This window comes from Saimiri boliviensis, chromosome 9 (genome assembly GCF_048565385.1).
Source record: "Saimiri boliviensis isolate mSaiBol1 chromosome 9, mSaiBol1.pri, whole genome shotgun sequence".
Taxonomy (NCBI): Eukaryota; Metazoa; Chordata; class Mammalia; order Primates; family Cebidae; genus Saimiri; species Saimiri boliviensis.
The window spans coordinates 117,371,256-117,392,758 of record NC_133457.1 but is presented as its reverse complement, the minus strand read 5'-3'; the positions used below and the strand labels follow the sequence as shown (position 1 = coordinate 117,392,758).

Here is a 21,503-nt window from a genome sequence, read left to right as displayed (position 1 = left end):
TTAAGGATATTTGCAGCATGTGAGCAACCGTCCCCACATCTAATTCCAGAACATCGTCATCACTCCCCAGAAAAATTTCCTACCCTCTAGCATTTAGTTTTTCCCCTATTCCCAGCCACTGGCAACCACTAATCTGTTTCCTGCCTCTATGGATTCGCCAATTCTAGACACTTTCTATAAGTGGAATCATACAATGTTTTGCTTTTTGTGTCTGGCTTCCTTCACTTAGCATCATGCTTCCAAGTATAAAGCATGGTAAAACATGGATCTGTGCTTCATTCCTTTTTATGGCTGCATAATACTCTACTGTATGCATACACTGGATTTCCTTTTTCCAATTGATGGATAGTTGGGTTGTTCCCACTTTTCAGCTATTACGAAAATGCTGCTGTGGACAATTGTGTAAAAGTTTTTTGTGTGGACATAAGTTTTCATTTTCTTGCTTACCTAGGAATGGAACTGTTGGGTCTTAGGGTAACTCCATGTTTGACTTTTCCAGGAACTGCTAAACTGCTTTCCAAAGCAGTTGCACCATGTCACGTTCCCGTCAGCAATGCATGAGTGTTGCGATTTTTCCACACTTTCTCTAACACTGGTTATTGTCTGCATGGTTATGACCATCCTCTTGGGTGCGAAAAGGTATCATGCTGTGGCTCTGACTGCACTTCCCTAATGTGATGACATTAAACATCTTTTTATGAGTTCCTTGGCCATTTTTACATCTGCTCTGAAGAAAGCAAGGTTGTCCTGATTTGGCTACTTTTCTACACCCTTTCCCCCGAGCCTCTTGTCTCTTACTGTTTCCTGGCTAATTTTTCCAGAGTCCCAAAGTAATAATAGTTACCCTTTGGCAATCTTCTATGTGTCCTGAACTCAGCTACCCCCAACCCCATCTCCACAGCTGACCCTTGGCGTCCTAACAACTGAAGCCATGGATAGAATAATAGACCACCTCCCCTAGTTAGCTGCTTACCACTTAAAAGGTGCTGAAGACACACTATCATATTGCTGCTGGAAATGTGAATCTCTAGAGTCTTTTTAAGAAAATAATATGGCAGTGTCTGTTTTTAAAAATTAAATGCACATTGATTTGAGTGTAATACTTCTACATCTGTGCCTCTATTCTATAGAAATATAACACCAGTTTAGAATTTTTGAACATAAAAATTTATTCCAGCCATAGTGGAAATGGAAAAAACAATGTGGAAACTAGCAGGATATTCATCGATTAGGCAATGGTTTCAATATCTTTTGGTATATCCATACTAAGGAAGATCATGCAGCTATTTTAAAAGATAAGAGAGATTTGGAGCTATTAACTGTAAGGACCAATTATGATGTACAAAAGCCATCAGAAAATATGTCTCATGTGATCCAGTTTCTATAAAAAACAATGACAGATACAGTCCCTGTATATGTGTATCTGGGATGCTTATACGTGTTTATATGAGTATCAACGAAGTTCAGTATGACACATCAGGTTGCAGATGTTACTTATCTGGCAATGAGGGTGGAATAGAGACAGGAAAAGCAAAGGGTTAAGAGAGATACATTATTTTGGTTGTAATCGCAGGTTAAATGTACATTATTATCAAATTTAGAAAAAAAAAAACCCGAAAGACCAAACGAAACATCTGAGGTGTCTTAAAATGACAATATTTGCTCATGTCGGAGCAAAGGCTGGTTTTGCATTTGAATTAACGTTGCATATTCCAGAGTTTTGTAGCACATGAACGACAGGAAATATATGAATAAAGAGAAGAGTGGAAATCACGAGTGTCACCATCAGTCTTACCCCCCAGTAGCTGAGCATCACTGCCACTTTTCGAGGATGCTCTCTGAAGAGCATGGGGGTAGTAATACCTTTGCCTGCTTTCCTTTTGAATCCAGCACTTCCATCACTAAACGTCCAGGCATGTTGTATAAAGCTGACAGTCAAGAATTCTACTGTGATGTTCCAAAATCCCATTCCTTTCTTTTATTTATACTAGAATTTTTTGCCAAAGACATTTGGACCTTTTAATGTTCAGATGAAAAGCATGAAATGCGATCATTCATTGAGAATTTCAAACCTAACATCTTCCTCCAAGCCATAAGTATCTCTCACATGTACCCTGATGTCAAGACCTTTAGAACAACAAATGCCTTTGCACAACATAGAAAGCCACAGTTGTTTGAAGTGTCATTTGACTCCTGCAGCATGACCATGAAAGGGTCATTTTTGCATAATTTTTGAGATCTTCATAAAGTTTTGAGTTTTCCCAAAGGCCTAATGTAATCCTTTCATATTCTAATATAACTCTCCTTTTGAAGAACTTACTGTGTTGTGTCATCTGCATCCCCTCCTTCAGTGATCTGTTTTAGCTTTGCCAGATCCTTGTCCAACCATGGTCGCGCATGTGATCTGAGCAGCTCACCAATGTTACAAGACTCTATAAATCCCTGCATCTTTTGCAAGATTTGCAATTTCCCCTTGCAATCAGTGTGTGTGATATGTCCACTTTATCCTAAATCCTGACAGATCAGGATATTGATGCATAGGACAGTGTTGCATAGGAAGAGATGATTGAGCAGAGAGTAGTGTTCACACATGGACACTTTGTAAATAAAATTAACATGACAGTTCCTGCTTTCCTCTTTAAACTGAAAGTTTAGAGCATTTGGATAAGGTAGTCTCCGAAAAAAGGATTTCCATCCAGCACAACGATAGAAAAGTGACATGACTTCTCAGAGACTCAGTTTCCCAACCAGTTCATTGGCGTGCCCTCCTACGGTTACAATCATGGTCCTTTGCAGAGCGTTTGCTAGGCTGTAACCCAAGCTCTGTGCTTGTTGCTTCACCCATGTTACCTGGCTTAATCCGAGTGTCTAGCACTATGGGAAGCACTGGAATGTAGCTGTAATCGGAGCAGACCAAGTCCAGGTGCACTTGGGGCCTACAGGAAGTGGAGACACAGCAAACGAAGAAAAAATGAGATTATTTCAGCAAGTGATAAATCCTCTGTGGAGTCTAGAGAATAAACGGGGATGAGCAAAAGGTTACTTCAGATGGAGAGCCTGGGGAAGGCCTGACATGATCTGAGGTTCGAATGATAAGAAAGTAGCCCTGGAAAGATCTTAGTGAAAACATTTCCAGATTGAAAGAATAACTATGAGGGCTGCAGGTGTGTTGAGAGGTGTGAGGAAAAACAGCAGGACCTGAAGTTCTGGAGGGTGTGGCCCACGGTAGAGAGTTTGGATTTTATTTTAATTCTGTGAGGCCCTCTTTGGATGGTTTTAAGCAGATGAATGACATAACCTACTTTTTATTTAAAACCAAAAATATGTAGATACCAATGTTTCCCAAATGTGAGAAAACAGGGTTTTTTTCCCCCTCATATGCATAGTTTTTTCTTGGGTATCCACTAATGCTATCAACTAAATTTGTCTACTTCGTTCATCTTCACTCCCTTCTGTTTCTTCTTTCTCTTCTGTTCTGGCTTTGGTTACCACATGTTGGTGGGAGTTTGAACTCTGGAATCAGGCAAATGTGGGTTGAAATACTGAATCTACCACTCATTAGCTGGACATTAGAAAACTGACTTGACTTCTCAGAGCCTCAGTTTGCTGACCTGTAAATGGGACTGATAATAGTACCTAACTTGTAGATTTGCTGTTATACTTATAAAATGTTTCTTGTTATAGACATTTATCTAAATAAATAAATAGAATATTATACATAAATAAAATGCCTCTTGTTGTTTACACTTTTCCTAATGCTGGGAAACATTCAATGAATGTTAGCTATTGTTTTTACAGCTTGATGTCATTAGCCTTTGTGTCCCCACCCAAATCTCATCTTGAATTTAATCCCCATAATCCTGATGTATCAAGGGTGAGACCAGATGGAGATGACTGGCTCATAGGGGCAGTTTCCTCCACGCTGTTCTCATGACAGTGATTTCTCACAAGATCTGACGGTTTTGGGTTTTTTTGTTTGTTTGTTTGTTTGTTTGTTTGTTTCTGAGACAGAGTTTCGCTCTTGTTACCCAGGCTGGAGTGCAATGGCGAGATCTCGGCTCACCGCAACCTCTGCCTCCTGGGTTCAGGCAATTCTCCTGCCTCAGCCTCCTGAGTAGCTCGGATTACAGGCACACACCACCATGCCCAGCTAATTTTTTGTATTTTTAGTAGAGACGGGGTTTCACCATGTTGACCAGGATGGTCTCGATCTCTTGACCTCGTGATCCACCCGCCTCAGCCTCCCAAAGTGCTGCAGGCTTGAGCCACCGCACCCGGCATGATCTGACGGTTTTATAAGGGTCTCTTCCCCCCACATTTGGCACTTCTTCCTGCTGCCTTGTAAAGAAAGTTCCTTGTTGCCCCTTTGACTTCTGCCATGACTGTAGGTTTCCTGAAGCCTCCCCAGCCATGCTGAACTGTGAGTCAATTAAACTTCTTTCCTTTATAAATTACCCAGTCTTGGGCAGCTCTTTATAGCAGTATGGAAACAGACTAACACAGAGCTGTAGCAAGTCAAAGTCTTAGCTCTGGCACATGAAAAACAAGATAATTCTTCCTCAGAAATTTTGAATATTGTAATACAAACGCGTGTGTGTGTGTGTGTGTGTGTGTGTGCCTGTATGTTTAAATATATAACTAGAACTCTGATGAAGCAGCTTGTTTTGACTGGAATACTTGGTGCTTTGAAAATGATAAACATTTTAAAACTTGCCTAGCCCAGATTCTTATATTGCATAAGATAAATGCATTTATATCACTACTATTTTTAAAAGTCTTCTTAGAAAACTCAAATTTGTAAATTAAACTATTGGAATAATTCCTTTACAATAGTTTACATTTAAAAATATAAAATGGTAATTACGTTAATAATATATTAATATGACTAAAATGACTACTGTTTACTGAACACCTATCATTTACCAGCCTGTGTTAAGCACTGTGTGGGAAATAGTTCATTTAATCCTCAGAATTACCTTCTGAAGGAGGCACTGTTAGTTTCATGCTCATTTGTAAGAAAACTGAGGCACAGAGACAGGACATAATCTGCTCAGGTTATCCATTTAAAGAGTGAGCAGTTAGAGTCAAAGCCAGGTCCCTCTGATCCACAATCCAAGTTCTTAATGATTACGTGAAGATGTCACTGGAAAGAAGTTTTTAATCACATATACAGATAAAACGACTTCCTTTAAAATAAAAACATGCAGCACGAAGTATCTTTTCTGCACTAAGGAAATCAAAATTTTCAACTCTACCTTCTGAATATTTGGGAGCTGCTATTGCCATTCTTACTTGATTTCTTCTTCATCTTCCTTAAATTCTTTGACTTATTTAAAAGTGAAAAGTAACCTCTCTTTGGTATGTCATCTTTTTGCATTTTTTTAACTTTTAAGTTCAGGGGTACATGAGCAGGTTTGTTATATAGGTAAACTTATGTCATGGGGGTTTGTTGTACAGTATATTTCATCTCCCAGGTATCAAGCCTGGGTGATGAAACAGGTATTATTAATACATGGGTGATGAAATAATATCCATTAGTTATTCTTCCTGATCCCCTCCCTCCTCCTACCTGCCAGCCTCCGATAGGCCCCAGTGTGTGTTGTTCCCCCATCTGTCCATATGTTCTCATCATTTAGCTCCCACTTATAAGTGAGAACATGCAGTATTTGATTTTCTTTTCCTGAATTAGTTTGCTAAAGATAACAGCCTCCAGCTCCATTCATATTCTTGCAAAGGACATAATCTCATTCTTTTTTTATGGCTGCATAGTATTCCACAGTGTATATGTACCACACTTTCTTTATTCGGTCTATCAATGCTGAGTATTTAGGTTGATTCCATGTCTTTGTTATTGTGAACAGTGCTTCAGTGAACATATGCATGTCTGTATCTTCATAAAAGAATGATTTCTATTCCTTTAGGTATATACCCAGAAATGGAATTGCTGGGTGGAATGGTATTTCTATCTTTGGCTCTTTGAGGAATTGCCACGCTGTCTTGCACATGGTTGAACGAATTTACTCCCACCAACAGTGTATAAGCATTCCTTTTCCTTCACAACCTCACCAGCATCTTATTTTCTGACTTTTTAGTAATATCATTCTGACTGTTATTAGATGGTAGCTCACTGAGGTTTTTGATTTGCAGTTCTCTGATAATCAGTGATATGGAGCTTTTTTTCATATGCTTGTTGACCACCTGTATGTCTTCTTTTTAAAAAATCTGTTCATGTCCTTTTCTTACTTTTTTATAGGGTTGTTTAGTTTTTCCTTGTAAATTTGTTTAAATTCTTTATAGATGCTAGATACTAGACCTTTATCAGATGCATACTTTGCAAACATTGTCTTCTATTCTGAAGGTTGTCTGTATACTCTGTTGATAGTTTATTTTGCTGTGCAGAAATTCTTTCATTTAATTACATCCTATTGTCAATAATTACTTTTGTTGCAACTGTTTTTGGTGTCTTTGTCATGAAATCTTTGTCCGTGCTTATGTCCTCAGTGGTATTGTCTAGGTTGTCTTCCTGGGTTTTACATTCAAGTCTTTAGTTCATCATGAGTTAATTTTTGTATATGTTGGAAGGAAAGGGTCCAGTTTTAATCTTCTGTGTATGGCTAACCAGTTATCCAGCACTTTATATTGAATAGGAAATCTTTTCCCCATTGCTTGTTTTTTTTTTTTTTGAGAAAAAGAAAAAAAGTATAAGAAAAAGAATAAAGAAGAGGAAGAAAGAGAAAGAGGAAGAGGAAGAGGGAGAGAGAATGGGGGTATTTCTTTATTGCCCAAGTTAGAATGCAGTCTAAATATGAGTATGCCTATAATTGTGCTTAATAATGGAGACATGAAAGAAAATGAGGGAAGAGAATAACAAACAAGGAGCCAACCAACATTTCGTTTAAACTTCTAAGTTGATATGATGTGATACTGATAAGAGTGTATATTTTGTGTATTTAAAGTGGAGAGTTCTATAAATGTTAATTACGTTTACTTGTTCCAGATCTGAGTTCAAGTCCTGGATATCGTTGTTAATTTTCTGTCTCATTGATCTGTCTAATGTTAATGTTGAAGTCTCCCACTATTATTGTGTGGGAGTCTAAGTCTCTTTATTAGTCTTGTATGTCTGGGTATTCCTGTATTGGGTGCGTATATATTTAGGATCTTTAGCTCTTCTTGTTGTTGCATTGATCCTTTTATCATTATATAATGTCCTTCTTTGCTTCTTTTGATCTTTGTTGCTTTAACGACCATTTTATCAGAGGCAAAAATTGTAACTTCTGCTTTTTATTTATTTATTTTTGCTCTCCCTTTGGCTGGTAAATCTTTCTCCATCCCTTTGTCTTGAGTCTTTGTGTATCCTTGAATGTGAGATGAGTCTAGATGCAGCATACCCATGAGTTTTAGTTTTTATCCAAATTGCCTGTCTGTCTTTGGATTGGGGGATTTAGTCCATTTAAATTTAGAATTAATAATGATATATGTGAGTTTAATACTGCCATTTAATATTAGCTGGCTGTTTTGTCCATTCGTTGATGTAAATTCTTCATTATATTGATGCTCTTTACTTTTTGGTATTTTTTAGAAAGGCTGATACTGGTTGTTCCTTTCTATGTGTAGTGGTTCTTTCAGAAGCTCTTGTAAAGCAGGCCTGGTGGTGATGAAATCTCTGAGTGCTTGCTTTAGAGCAAAAAACTTTATTTTTCCTTCAATTATGAAGCTTAGTTTGGCTGGATGTGAAATTCTTGGTTGAAAGTTCTTTTCTTTAAGGATGTTGAATATTGGCCCCCACTCTCTTCTGGCTTGTAAGGTTTCTGCTGAGATATCTGCTGTCAGTCTGATAGGCTTCCCTTTGTGGGTAACCTGACCTTTCTCTCTGGCTGCCCTTAGTATTTTCTCCTTCATTTCAACCCTGGTGAATCTGACGATTATGTGCCTTGGAGTTGCTCTTCTTAAGGAAAATCTCTGTGGTGTTCTCTGTATTACCTGGAGTTGAATATTATCCTGCCTTACTAGGTTGGGAAAATTTTCCTGAATAATATCCTGAAGCGTATTTTCCAGCTTGGATTCATTCTCTTCGTCACATTCAGGTACACCTATCAAGCGTAGATTAGGTCTTTTCACATAGTCCCATATTTCTTGGAGACTTTGCTCGTTCCTTTGTATCCTTTTTTCTCTAATCTTGTCTTCTCGTTTTATTTCATTGAGTTGGTCTTCGACCTCTGATATCCTTTCTTCTGCTTGATCAATTCGGCTGTTAAAACTTGTGCATACTTCACATAGTTCTCGTATTGTGTTTTTCAACTCCGTCAATTCACTTATATTCCTCTCTAAATTGTGTATTCTTGTTAACATTTCATCAAACCTTTTTTCAAAGTTCTTCGTTTCTTTGGATTGGGTTAGAACAAGTTCTTTTAATTCACCGAAGTTTCTTATTATCCACATGTTGAAGCCTGCTTCTGTAATTGGAACATACTCGTTCTCCATCAAGCCTTGTTCCGTTGCTGATGAGGAACTGTGATCTCCGGTAGAGGGAGAGGCGTTCTGATCTTGGGTATTCTCAGCCTTTTTTGGCTGTTTTCTTCCCTTCGTTGTAGATTTATCCATCTGTGGTCTTTATAATTACCGTCTTTGTAATTGGGTTTCTGAGTGGACATCCACCTTATTCTCAGTGCCAAAATCTGAGCAACCTACTGCGCTGACTAAAACAGCGGCGTTAAGATTTACGGTGCTTTTCTGACTCTGCACCAAGAACCTACGCTCCAAGGCACCGGCAAAACCACCTCGCCGGTCACAAGAGTTGCACTGGCGACCCGTGGGGCTCCTCCGCTGGGAATCTCCTGCTGCGTGAGCAACGAGAAATTTTTCATCTGAAAGTGTGGCGTCCTCTCGTTCTCTGCGCTTTCACTGGGAGCTACAATACCGAGCTGCTAGTGATCAGCCATCTTGGATCTCATCTCCCCCATTGCTTGTTTTTGTCAGGTTTGTTGAAGATTAGATAGTTGTAGGTGGTGTGGTCTTATCTCTGGGTTCTCTATTCTGTTGCGTTGGTCTATGTGTCTGTTTTTGTACCAGTACCATGCTGTTTTAGTTACTGTAGTCTTGTAGTATAGTTTGAAGTCAGGTAGCATGATGCCTCCAGCTGTATTCTTTTTGCTTAGGAGTGTCTTGGCAATTCAGGCTCTTTTTTGAGCTCCATATGAATTTTAAAATAATTTTTTCTGGTTCTGTGAAGACTCTCAATGGTAGTTTAATAAGAACAGGATTGAATCTATAAACTGCATTGGACAATATGGACATTTTAATGATATTGATTCCTCCTATCAATGAGCAGGGAATGTTTTTCCATTTGTTTGTGTCATCTCTAATTTCTTTGAGCAGTGGTTCATCATTCTCTTTGTAAAGATCTTTTACCTTCCTAGTTAGCTGTATTCCTAGGTATTTTATTCTTTCTGTGACAGTTGTGAATCGGAGTTAATTCCTGATTTGGCTCCTGGCTTGACTGCTGTTGGTGCATGGGAATGCCAGTAATTTTTGCACATTGATTTTGTATCCTGAGACTTCGCTGAAATTGTTTATCAGCTTCAGAAGCTTTGGGGCTGAGACTATGGGATTTTCTAGATATAGTATCATGTAGTCTGCAAACAAGGATAGTTTAACTTCCCCTCTTCATATTTGGATGCCCTTTATTTACTTCTCTTGCCTGATTGCCCTGGGAAAGACTTCCAATACTATGCTGAATAGAAGTGGTGAGAGACGGCATCCTTGTCTTTTGCCAATCTTCAAAGAAAACGTTTCCAGCTTTTGCCCATACAGTGTGATGTTGGCTGCAGGGTTGTCATACATGGCTCCTATTATTTTAATGTGTGTTCCTTCAATACCTAGTTTATTGAGAGTTTTTAACATAAATGGATGTGTAATTTTATTGGAAGCCTTTTCTGCATCTGTTGAGATAATCATGTAGTTTTTGTCTTTAGTTCTGTTTATGTGATGAATCACATATATTGATATGCATATTTTGAACCAACCTTGCATCCTAGGAATCAAGCCTGCTTGATCGTGGTGGATAAGCTTTTTGGTGTGCTGCTGGATTCAGTTTGCACTTATTTTGTTGAGGATTTTTGTGATGTTCATCAAGGATATTGGCCTGAAGTTTTTGTTGTTGTTGTTGTTGTTGTATCTCTGCCAGGTTTTGATATCAGGATAATGCTAACCTCATCAAATGAGTTACAAAAAAACTCCCTCCTACTCTTGCAAAAATTCCCATTTTTGCAAGAGCATGAAAACTTTAACTACAATGGCTCATCTTCCTAATCACTCACATCGATTGCTTGTGTGTGTGTGCTTGTTCTGGGCATTTGTTCTTTGTTTTTAATGTTTATCTAAGGTCTCAAATGACTGTGATTCCTTTTCCCCCAAGGATATTTTTTTCTTTCACTGTTTTTAGAAGACAAAGTGGTGGTGAATGTTTTTCATTTCTACCCAACTCCTTAGAACTCACTTCCTGAATTTCCTTCTCTTCCTTCTTCTCTCCCATCCTAAATGCCTACTAGACAGTCTTAAAAAGCCAGGAGAAAGATTCTCTAGGGAAGGATTGATTGCTATGTATTGACAAGTGAAACAGGGACTGACCAATTTCCTGGAATTCTCTCTAAGTCACTGAGTATGTATTCAACTTAAACTGGCATAAGTTGGGGAAGAGTGATTCATTGGCTTATGTAATGCTAAAGTTCAGCTTCAGGCACAGCTGGATCTAGATGTTTAAGTGATTAATTGGGCATCTGCTCCCCGGATTTCCAGGCTCTACTTTCATTTGTGCTAATTCTCAAATGTACCTCCTACTTGTTTGCAACTGTTTTTTAATAGGCATATCAAATGTTACAGGATTTATTTTTATTAGTCTAGCTTATGTCATATGCCCACCTGGGAGCCGAGCATCTCAGCAAAGAAAATAGAAGCCGCAGGTGATGGACTTGGGTATGCACCCACCTAAATTTGGAGAACAGAGCTTCAGTTTCATGGAAAGTACCACCTAAGAACTCTAAGTTCTTACAAATTGTCAAACACACTTTACCCATTCTCTGATATGAAGAGCTACTGTTTGGATCTGCTATAATTACTAAATGCATTGAAATCTAGTCCAGATACCTGGATGTAAGGAATTTATTCTTTTTCAAAGCAATATATTGGCACTTTAAAATAATTTTTAAAAGGCTGTCCATGGGAAGTATTTTGTGTTTTTCAAAGGGACTTTTTCTCTGGCTATAACACTTAACCACTAGCTCCTCTGCTTTCCAGCCAGTGGGTAAGGATGAGAGGAATTAAACTGAAAGAAGTAAGTTGATGTTCTTGGCATTTTGAAAAGCCCTTCCTTGTTTTGAATCTCAGCCTTTCCCTTTTTGTCAACTGTTTCCTCTTCTCCTGGCAGGGACCATTCCCACAATTCATTTATATTCACTCTGATGCTTCAAGAGCCTTACTTGCTAACTTTACACCCTGATGCATCCATCTATCACTTAGTTATTCTCCCTCTTTCTTTCTTCTTTAGTATAATGTTTGCCATCATTATGAATTCCTGAATCACAGAAAACAGGTTAAGAAGAGCTAGAAGATCAATAAGATCAATGTGCTGCAAGGTGATTTTCTTAAGGTTCAGATTTATGAGAAATCCCCAGCATTCATCCCCGGGCTTGCCCCAGACCGTTTCTTCCCTGTTCCTCAATGCTTAATCCAGCTCACTCTCCCCGCTTTTTTTGTTTGTTCTTTAGTCTGGACACTATGAGACACTGGAGTTTGGCAAAAACAATTGCTAACAGATGCGTGTGTGTATGTATCTGTCTGTCTGTGTGCGTGTGTGTGTGTGTGTGTGTGTGTGTGTGTGTGTGTGTGTATGTGTGTGTGTATGTGTCTGTGTGTGTGTATGTGTGTGTGTGTATGTATTTCTCATTACATAGTATTGAGCAATATGAATAGATCAAAGTAATCTCAATTATTCCCTTTCTTTTTCTGTCTTCTTGCAAACAGATATTAAGAAGTGTCTAACTACAGATATATCAAGCAAAATGCAATGTTGTCACAGGCATGGGAGAAACCTGAAAAGTTATCACAGTATCTGTCAATTACTAAGCACCTATTATGAAAAAGGCATTGTGCCAGGTCCTTTGCATGACTTCTTCTTTAAGCATTACAACAACCCTGCAAGAGAACTACCAATATTCCCATTTTACAAATGAAGAAAGTCAAAGATTTTTAGTGATTTACCCAATATCTCACAGCTTATCAGTAGAGAATCTTGATCTTTAACTAAGATTCCAACATTATTGGTGTTCTTTTTTTTTTTTCCTGAATATTACACTGATTTATAAAAGGGTCCTAGAAAACAAGGGCCCTTCTATAGTTCATTTAGGTCAAGGCAGCAGTCAAAGAGGAAAGGGTGGATGTTGGAAACAGTGCCCTTCCCTGGAGGAGATGGAGCCTGTATCCACACACAACATCTTGACCAGATAATTCCACACTTTTAATACCACACTGGCCTGAGGTCTAATTTGCCTTCTTATGTGGACATCTGCTCTTCCAGCCTTTAAAAGGGAAACTTCCTGAGTACTATACTTTAAAAATCTTCCCATATTCTTAATAGCCTATGCTAATACAAGTCCTACGGTAAGACAGAGAGAGCATGAACTTAGGAGTCAGATTTCTGCCTGAAGCCAGGCCCTGTAGCTTACTTACTAGCTTACTGGGCAGCCAGGAGAGGGTGTACTTACCTCTCTGACTGTCAGTTTTCTCATTCATGAGTAATTATAATAACTAATATTGGTGATGTTTATCAAGCACTTAGTATATTCCAGGCACTGTTGTATTTCCTTTAAGACTATTATTAACTCATGTAATCTTTATAACAAAATTACGAGGTAGGTTTTATTATCTGTCTCCTTTTACCAGAAACTTGAGGCACAGAAAGTTAGATAACCTGATTCAAACAGACATTTCAGCTTAGTGCCTCTCAAACATGAGAAATTTTGCCTCCAGGGTACATTTAGCAATGCCTAGAGATATTTTTGGTTGTCATGACAGGGGAATGCAACTGGCATTAGTGGGCAGAGGCCAGGGATGCCGCTAAACAGCCTGTGATGCACAGGACGAACCCCCATAGCAAAGAATAATCTGGCTTCAAATGTGAGTAGTGCTGAGGTTGGGAAACCTTGTTCTAGCTCCGGAACCCAAGCTCCTAACCGCTGTACCGCCTCTCGGTTGACATCATGACAAAATGCAGCTCACAGAGTTCTCGCAAAGATAAAAGAAGATGAATTAACACTGACTGTCACTCACTCAGCACCTGGCAGCTAGTGACTTTCCATTAATTAGCTGTCCCTCCTCACCAACCTTGCCTTCTCCTCTCCCAAGAAAAGCAGGGGAAGTCCAGGGAGATCTGGATAGCTAAAGTCTGCTTTTCGGAATGACTACAGTTTGCAGTATGGCCTTCGTGTATAAAATGTCTGGAGTCCATTATTAGTGCCTGAATTTCCCGGCTCAGCTGAATAACCACTGTTTATGTTTGTGTTTACAGTCGACTTGGGAATAAGCGTCAAGACGGATAATGTGGCCACTTCTTCTCCCGGGACAATGGAGATAAGTGCTGGTGCGGATGCCAACGGAAAGAATCTTGGGACAGAGGCCAAACCCGAGGTGCCAGCTGCTAAATCTCGTTTTTTCTTGACACTCTCTCGGCCTGTACCAGGACGTACCGGAGACCAAGCCACGGATTCATCCCTTGGATCAGTGAAGCTTGATGTCAGCTCCAGTAAAGCTCCAGCAAACAAAGACCCGAGTGAGAGCTGGACACTTCCGGTGGCAGCTGGACCAGGGCAGGACACAGATAAAACCCCAGGGCACACCCCAGCCCAAGACAAGGTCCTCTGTGCCGCCGGGGACCCCACGGTTCTCCCACCTGAGGCAGGTGGAGCAGGAGGAGAAGCCCCCTCCAAGCGCAAGGACTCCAGCTTTTTTGACAAATTCTTCAAGCTGGACAAGGGACAGGAAAAGGCACCAGGTGACAGCCAACAGGAAGCCAAGAGGGAAGAGCATCAAGACAAGGTGGACGAGGCTCCTGGATTATCAGGGCAGTCCGATGATGTCCCTGCACGGAAGGTAAGTGTGCCAAGGTCGGTCCACTTGGTTCTGAACGCATGCTTGGGGATACTCACGGGGTAAGACCACCGCACACATGCAGTCACCCTGGACCTAGGCAAGGTCGCAAGCTGCTGACCCCTCTAGAACAAGCAGCACGTTATGGCAGAGTGTCGCCCTGATGTTTCTCTGGGTAGAAACATCTGTGTGAAGCACAATAACAGCTGTGGCATCTGTTTTATGTAAAAGAAAAGAGGAGGTGAGTTACATGCAGATGAATTTATCCTTCCATTTATCAAAGGCGGCAGTAGACAGGTTGCATTTACCATCAGTGGAGTCTGGCGGGAAAGGCATTAGAGAGTGAAAACGGTTCCTAAAAGGTGCCACCTAGTCTCTGTAGTTTGCGGACCTGCAGACTCCTGTTGGAACACATTTCGTTCCTTACTCTCAATAGCCTGAATTGATATTTCACTATCTTTTGCACTAAGGTGCATGTTTGGATAAAGAGATTTTACAGCTCTGGGCAGACTCTTTTATGTACTAATTCTTTTCCGACAAGCAGGAGTAATACCTTTGCAAAAACTATGGTTTTGTTGTTTTGATTTTCAAAGAAAGTATCCTGAATCCCTTGCTTTTTTTCCTGAGCAAACAAAGGCAAGCTCTTTTTGACACTAAAAAGAGCATTTCCTTTTAACCTTGAGAGAGCTTGTTTGTATTCCAGGCAAGAAAAGAACTCCCTTAAAGAAGAAGGAGGTAAAACTTGATACATTGTAGATTTAGGGCACGCATTTCCTTGGTTAACAGACTTTTAAAATAACAATATTTTTCAAAACTTGGGAATAAAGTTAAGTGCTGTTAGTAGACTTTAGAGCCAGGGGCAACGAATTGGATGAGCTCCAAATATATTTGTCTGAATAACAATGCAACTTTATACTTCTGAGCTGCTAATCGTTACACTTGCTGTCATTTATTGAAAACGTACAATGTGCCAGGCTCTGTTCTAAGCACTGTACATAAATTGTTTTTCTTAATGAAAATGAGTATCACATTAATCTGTGGTTCTAATGCATCCAGGATGCTACGAAAAATTACACTATGAAGCTTGGGCACCCGCTGAACACTCTGCAGAGTTAAAATTGGGAAAAGATAATAGGGCTCATGCGTTTGAGGCTCTTACTGTCAGCATTCTTGTGGTTTCTATACATTTTGGCTCAAAGAGCTTATTTCCAACATTTCTTTCAGAAGTTTCAAAATGTTCCCTTCAAACATCCGCTTCCCAAAATGTACCAGTTCAAGAAATCAGTTGACTAGCTTTTCATATAATTTAAAGTACATCTCCACACGCGCCCAGGCATCTGCTCTTTACTGAGTGTGACAGTGTACCAGGCACAGGTGAGGCGCGGGGACCACAGTGGAGGGCGAGACACAGAGTCTCGGCCCTGGTGGAGTTTGCCATCCGGTGAGAGAAGTGAATAAATAAATAAACCTGTAATTGCAATGCGAGGTGCCAAGTGCTGTGCTGGGGGAGCAGAGTCGGGGGGAGGGTGCAGACTCCAGGAGAATTGGCCTCCATGGCCTGGGGAACATTCCATCAAATACAGGAACCAGGACCAGAAAGTTACATGTCTGGAGGTAGTAAACTGGTTGTCAATATTCCTGCATAAGGGAGAAGCTGTTTACTACTTGTGCCTGAATGGGGAAACCACGCTCGTTATTATTGGTCATGGGCTTCTAAGGCCATTTTGAGGTTGTGATTTTTTTTAAAACACTCATGTGTTTCTTGGCTTGGGCATCCAAAGCTTATCCATTGACTGAGTTAGGAGAAGACTGGGTTATTTATGCAAAGACAATGAAGGAATGTGTTTTATCCATCTTTGGACAGGTGTCCAGTGACTCATTCAAATCCTCATCTTAATTAAGTCAACCAGTTCAGCATAGGAGAGCCAGCCCTCCGATGTATTCAGCCACAAAACCTCAACACACTCAATCTATTTCTAGTCTAAGAAAAGTGAGGGAAAGTTTTGGAGTTGTGATTTATTAACTCAGCTCTCTTTATTGAAAAAGAAATCTTAAGGACAGAACCTCAATTTGAGTAGAATGTGTTCCAAAATGAGATTTGAGTCAGAAAATGGGAGCTTGTTTGGGGAACATGGCAGGTATCTAATATAGCAAAGCCCATGTGTAATATTTTCAAGTTACAATGACCTCTCGGAAGACCTGAGAATTGTAACCCGTCTTCCTTCCTGAATAAGTGAATTCACTCCCTCAGATTCACCAATGAAGTCTGCATCCGATTTTGTTAATCACAAACTTCCATTTTTTTCAGTGATATTGAAATTTGAAATTGAGTACCCACTTTGTACTATGTGCATATGAAACACAGAAAAGTTATAAAATAGCCATTTCTCCCTCAGCCTGTGAACTGATGGATATTCAGATGCATATGCCTGCAAAGATTTTTAACAATAGCAGCAGCAAAACAGCCTTCAGATTGTCAAGGTTTCTTATCTGATTCCCAGCTGCATAGTTCTGTATTTAGGGGGGGAAAAGCAATTGTTCCGTAAGTGTAATGAGACAATCCTACCCACAGAAAGTAACATGAATAAAACTTCTCAATCAGTGGCTTTCTTGGTGGGAGTACCACATTGTGCATGGATGGACGTCAATGTATTGATTCAGAATTCTTAGGGTGAATTATGCCTTGGGCTCAGCCGTGTCCACTGCCCCCTCTAGCAGCCCTTCCCCCCACTTTTATGGCTTGCTCCCTGCTGGATTGGAATTCCAACCACAAACCCACAGAGCTGTGAATTGGGAGAAAGATGCCACCATTTCATTCTGGGGGAAACACACAAATCTTCTGTGTTTTCAGAACGACAATCTTATTTTTGTGCCTTATAAAACTACATTCAGGGCATAGCATAATTAAAACAAGGCAAGAATTCATGAACAAATGAAGCATTTACTACATGGGCCAAAGAAAAGATAAATTATATGCCTGAAAGGTTTCACTGAGCTGTGATTCACACAAACCAATGTGCTGGCAGAGATGAGATTTTTTTTCTCTCTCCCCGCAACAACTGAACCAGAGCTGTAAGATATGCATTTAAAAGATTCATCACACACAAAAAATAATCACATAATGCAAACCTGACCTTTACTGGTTAAAAAAAAAGAAAGCCACTAAATTTCTGTTATCAGCACAGTACTTCCAGAGGTGTATTTGTGTTGAGTGTAGGTGAGGGGTGCATAAAGTTTTGCCATGCAGAGTTTTGTAAGATTGAAGATTTTTTTTTCTTTTAAAAACGTAATTAAATCCTGCAATCGTTACTTTAGCACCAACTTTGTGCAAGGCTGAAAACTAAATCAATCGCATTTCTAGTCTTTCAACAATATAATCTAGTAAGAGACATAATTTTTTAAGACATTGTGGTAAGTGTATCCATCCTCAGATTGGCTCAGGCTACTAATAATAACAATATTCTGTGTTTTCACCTCTCCTCTTTTCTCTCTTGATCACATTCCAGTCAGGCTCTTGCCGCAGTCACTATGATGTTGCGGCTTCCCTGCCCTCACCCTGGCTGCCAGATCCTCTAGGTTCTGTCTTTGCCCTAGTAGATCTGACCTGCAGGTTGAATCTGACACAGGGAATGAGTAGGTCATACCTTACTGCTTGAAAGAGCATCCTCCCACCTCCCCGCCACTCTCCTTCACCTCCTTTGCTGGATGTTACCCTCTAAATGTTGGACTTCCCAGGGTTCACTTCTTGGATATCTCTAACTGTGCTTATTTCCTTGAAGCGTTCCCTCAGTCCCAAGGGTTTAAATATTGCTATGCGTTGACAAGTTCCAAATTTACATCTCTAGCCTGGATCCATCCCTGAAGTCCAGGCGTGAATCTCAGCCGTCCCCTCTCCCACACGTCTCCTTGAATGTCTGCATCACCACTTGACTGCTCGCTGAGTATCTCAACTCTAATATGTCCAAAATGGAACCCTTCATTCATCACCTAACAACGACGGCCCCGAAATGCCCACCAATTTCATTCACAGGGTTTGCCATCCCGGTGAATGACAACATCATCCTGCCTCTACCATTTAGTAGTAGAAAAGAATTAAAGAACCAAGGTCTCCAGAGTCTTTTTCTACATGGTATTTAGTAGTGAATTAAACATAAGCATCGTAGTCAGGTAGCCTAGGTTTTCTGTCTACCTCTGTCACCTACGGGATGTGTAACCTTGGGCAAGCTACTTCACCTCCTGAGCCTCCATTTCCTCATCTGTAAAATGGGAATAATAATAGTATCTAGCACGTTTTTACATTGTTCGCACTTTTAAAAATTAAATGAGATAGGCCACCTAAAGTACTTAGCACAAATTGCATTTTGAAAGAAAAAAAGAGAGAAATTAGCTATTACTAGTATTACAGGTTTTCTCCCTGTCTGCTACTTCACATTTTATTTTTATTTTTTGCCTTTCCCGTCCATAGTCCTCAATCAAAACTCACAGATATAGCACGGCTGACTCTAATTTGAGAGCCGTATAACCCAAAGGCACAAGTCCTAACTTGAGTGATAAGGGTACAAAAGTTGTAAAATTATTTTCGAACAGTAGAAATTTTAGTGTCTATGCCCATATGCCTCAGTTTCTTTGCCTGACATTTAAGGGTCTCCATAATCTTTCCTCTGCCTTTTTTCCAACTGCATTTTTCACCCTTCCCTTAAATTTCTCCAGTCAATATGGCCAAACCTGACCTGTGCAGATGCTGTCTGAGTCCTGATGTTTTTCCACCTTTGTCTCTTTCTCTCTCTGTTTATCAAAAATTGACTTGACCTTCAGTGCCAGGTTCTCCATGAAGGTAACCAGATATCTCCACTCTTGGAGGATTTCGGACAGCATGAATCTCTCTTGCATTTTAAGTCAAATTATGTGATTAAATCCTTTTGAAGAAATCAGCTCATTGAGCCATCAAACCTTACCAAGAAATTCCTGTATTTTCACCATTTTACAGACGAAGAAGTCAGCAGTTCAGAGAAACCAAATCACTCCTGACACACAGCTTAAAAGTGGCAAAGCCAAAATTGTCCACCTCCAAAGTCCATAAATAGTCAACGTTTCTATTTTTGCCAATTATTTGAAACTTGTTCAATAAAATTACAACTTGAAGCAATGAAATTCAAAGATATTAGCATAGGCAAAGTTGTAAATGCCACGTTAATCCCAAGTGAAAAATAAAAAGAGTTACCCAATTTCAAGATTAGAAGGCCAAGTGATTTATTCACTGTTTTTTATTATTTTGTGTTGTTTTTGCTGTATGGCTGCAAGGCCATGCCTTTTCAACTGGTAAAAAGAACTAGCCACCCAAAAAACTTGGTCAGTGCAAAGGGAAAATCCATCTTATATTATGCAAGTTTTGGAGTAAACAATGTCCTCAGCTATGCCCCTGGGATTTTGATGCATTTAGCAGTAAGAAATGCTTAATACGAGATGTTTGCCATAGCAGAGGTGATGTGGAAGTGTTAGGTGCCTGGGTGAGCTGGGTATGAGTCCAGAGTCTACCACTTAATAGCTGTGTGGTTGAGTTAAATGATGATGAGAATGCCTCATTTTAAAATAATTCATTATTTCTAGGCTCTTTAGTAAGCATTTTGCATGTATTATCTGCTTTTATACTTAAAACAGCCCAGGCCGGGCGCGGTGGCTCAAGCCTGTAATCCCAGCACTTTGGGAGGCCGAGGCGGGTGGATCACGAGGTCAAGAGATCGAGACCATCCTGGTCAACATGGTGAAACCCCGTCTCTACTAAAAAAATACAAAAAATTAGCTGGGCGTGGTGGCGCGTGCCTGTAATCCCAGCTACTCAGGAGGCTGAGGCAGGAGAATTGCCTGAACCCAGGAGGCGGAGGTTGCGGTGAGCCGAGATCGCGCCATTGCACTCCAGCCTGGGTAACAAGAGCGAAACTCCGTCTCAAAAAAAAAAAAAAAAAAAAAAAAAAAAACACAGCCCAACAAGGTAGGTCTTTCTATTGGCATTTCACAGAGGAGAGAAGTTGGACTCGGAGAGCTTAAGTTACCTGCACAAGGTCACAAAGCCAATTAGTGGCAGCTGTGGAATCAAGATCTGTCTGTCACCTAAGCCTGTTATACCCAATCATTTCAAAACCTGTGTTTTCATCCACAAAAAGAAGCCACTACCTGCCCTAGGAATTTTTTAAAGATAATAGAGACCGTCAGTAGTAGTAATGCTAAATAAGACGGTGTATTTTCTAAATTGTTAGAAAGTTAGAAATGAATAATTATGAAATAGATCAAATGGCTTTTCAGAGTGATGGAGTGTAAATAGTGTATCATTTAGGGGTTGACAATATATTATTTTTACTTTGGCTGCAGAAACACATGCACATACAACACTCAATTAACAGTGGTTCACTGAACAAGGAGAATGTACTATTTCTTACATATAATAAAAGCCCTAGAGGTAGGGGAGTTCAGGTTAGTTCGACATCTTCGCAGCACCTCACTCTTTCTCTGCTGGTGTCCTCCATTATTGCTTCTTAGTCCCTAGACTTAGTCCCTTGTGGTTTTAACATGATGTCAAGCATGCATCAATACCTCTCTTTATTGTGCTTCACGGATGCTGCATTTTTACACATTGTAGGTTTGTGACAATCCTGCATCAAGCAAGTCTATCAGCACGATTTTGGCAATGGCCTGTGTTCACTTTATGTCTTTGTGTCAGCATTTTTTAGAGAGAAAGTTTTTGTTTTTATAAGTTCTGGGGTACATGTGCGGGAGCTACAGGAGCCTGGGTGACCTGCCCGTGTTCCTCAGAACTGAAAATAAATGTGTGTCATGGTGATTTGCTGCCACTGTCAGCCCAAAACCTAGGTGTTAAGCCAAGCATGCATTAGCGACTTCTGCTGATGCTCTCCCTCCCTCACCCCACCCCCTGACGGGCCCCACTGTGTGATGTTCCCCTCCCTGTGTCCATGTGTTCTCATTGTTCAGCTCCCACTTAGAAGTGAGAATAGGTAGTGTTTGGTTTTCTGTTCCTGCGTTAGTTTGCTGAAAATGAATGGCTTTTAGCTCCGTTCATATCCCTGCAAAGGACATGATCTTGTTCCTTTTTATGGCCGCATAGTATTCCATTGCAGCACTATTCACAATGGCAAAGACATGGAATCAACCCAAATGCCCATCAACAATAGACCTGATAAAGAAAATGTGGTACATATACACCATGAGATAAAGTATTTTTAAATTAAAGTATGTACCTTGGTTTTTAGATAAAATACTATTGCACACTTAAGAGACTATTAAGATAGTGGAGAACTTTTATGTGCACTGGGAAACGAAAAAACATGTGTGACTCTACTGGAATATTCACT

The 21,503-nt window shown here is 40.0% G+C and overlaps 1 protein-coding gene across 12 annotated transcripts in view; it reads left to right on the top strand.

Annotated features, from left to right (window-relative positions):
• BCAS1 (brain enriched myelin associated protein 1) overlaps positions 1-21,503 on the top strand; it is a 118,064-nt gene that overhangs the window by 25,347 nt on the left and 71,214 nt on the right. For all 12 annotated transcript variants that reach the window (XM_039479467.2, XM_074406673.1, XM_074406672.1 and 9 more), the window contains exon 4: positions 13,562-14,142. In XM_039479467.2, coding sequence (XP_039335401.2) covers positions 13,562-14,142 — 581 coding nt within the window. The remainder of the gene's footprint in view (positions 1-13,561; positions 14,143-21,503) is intronic.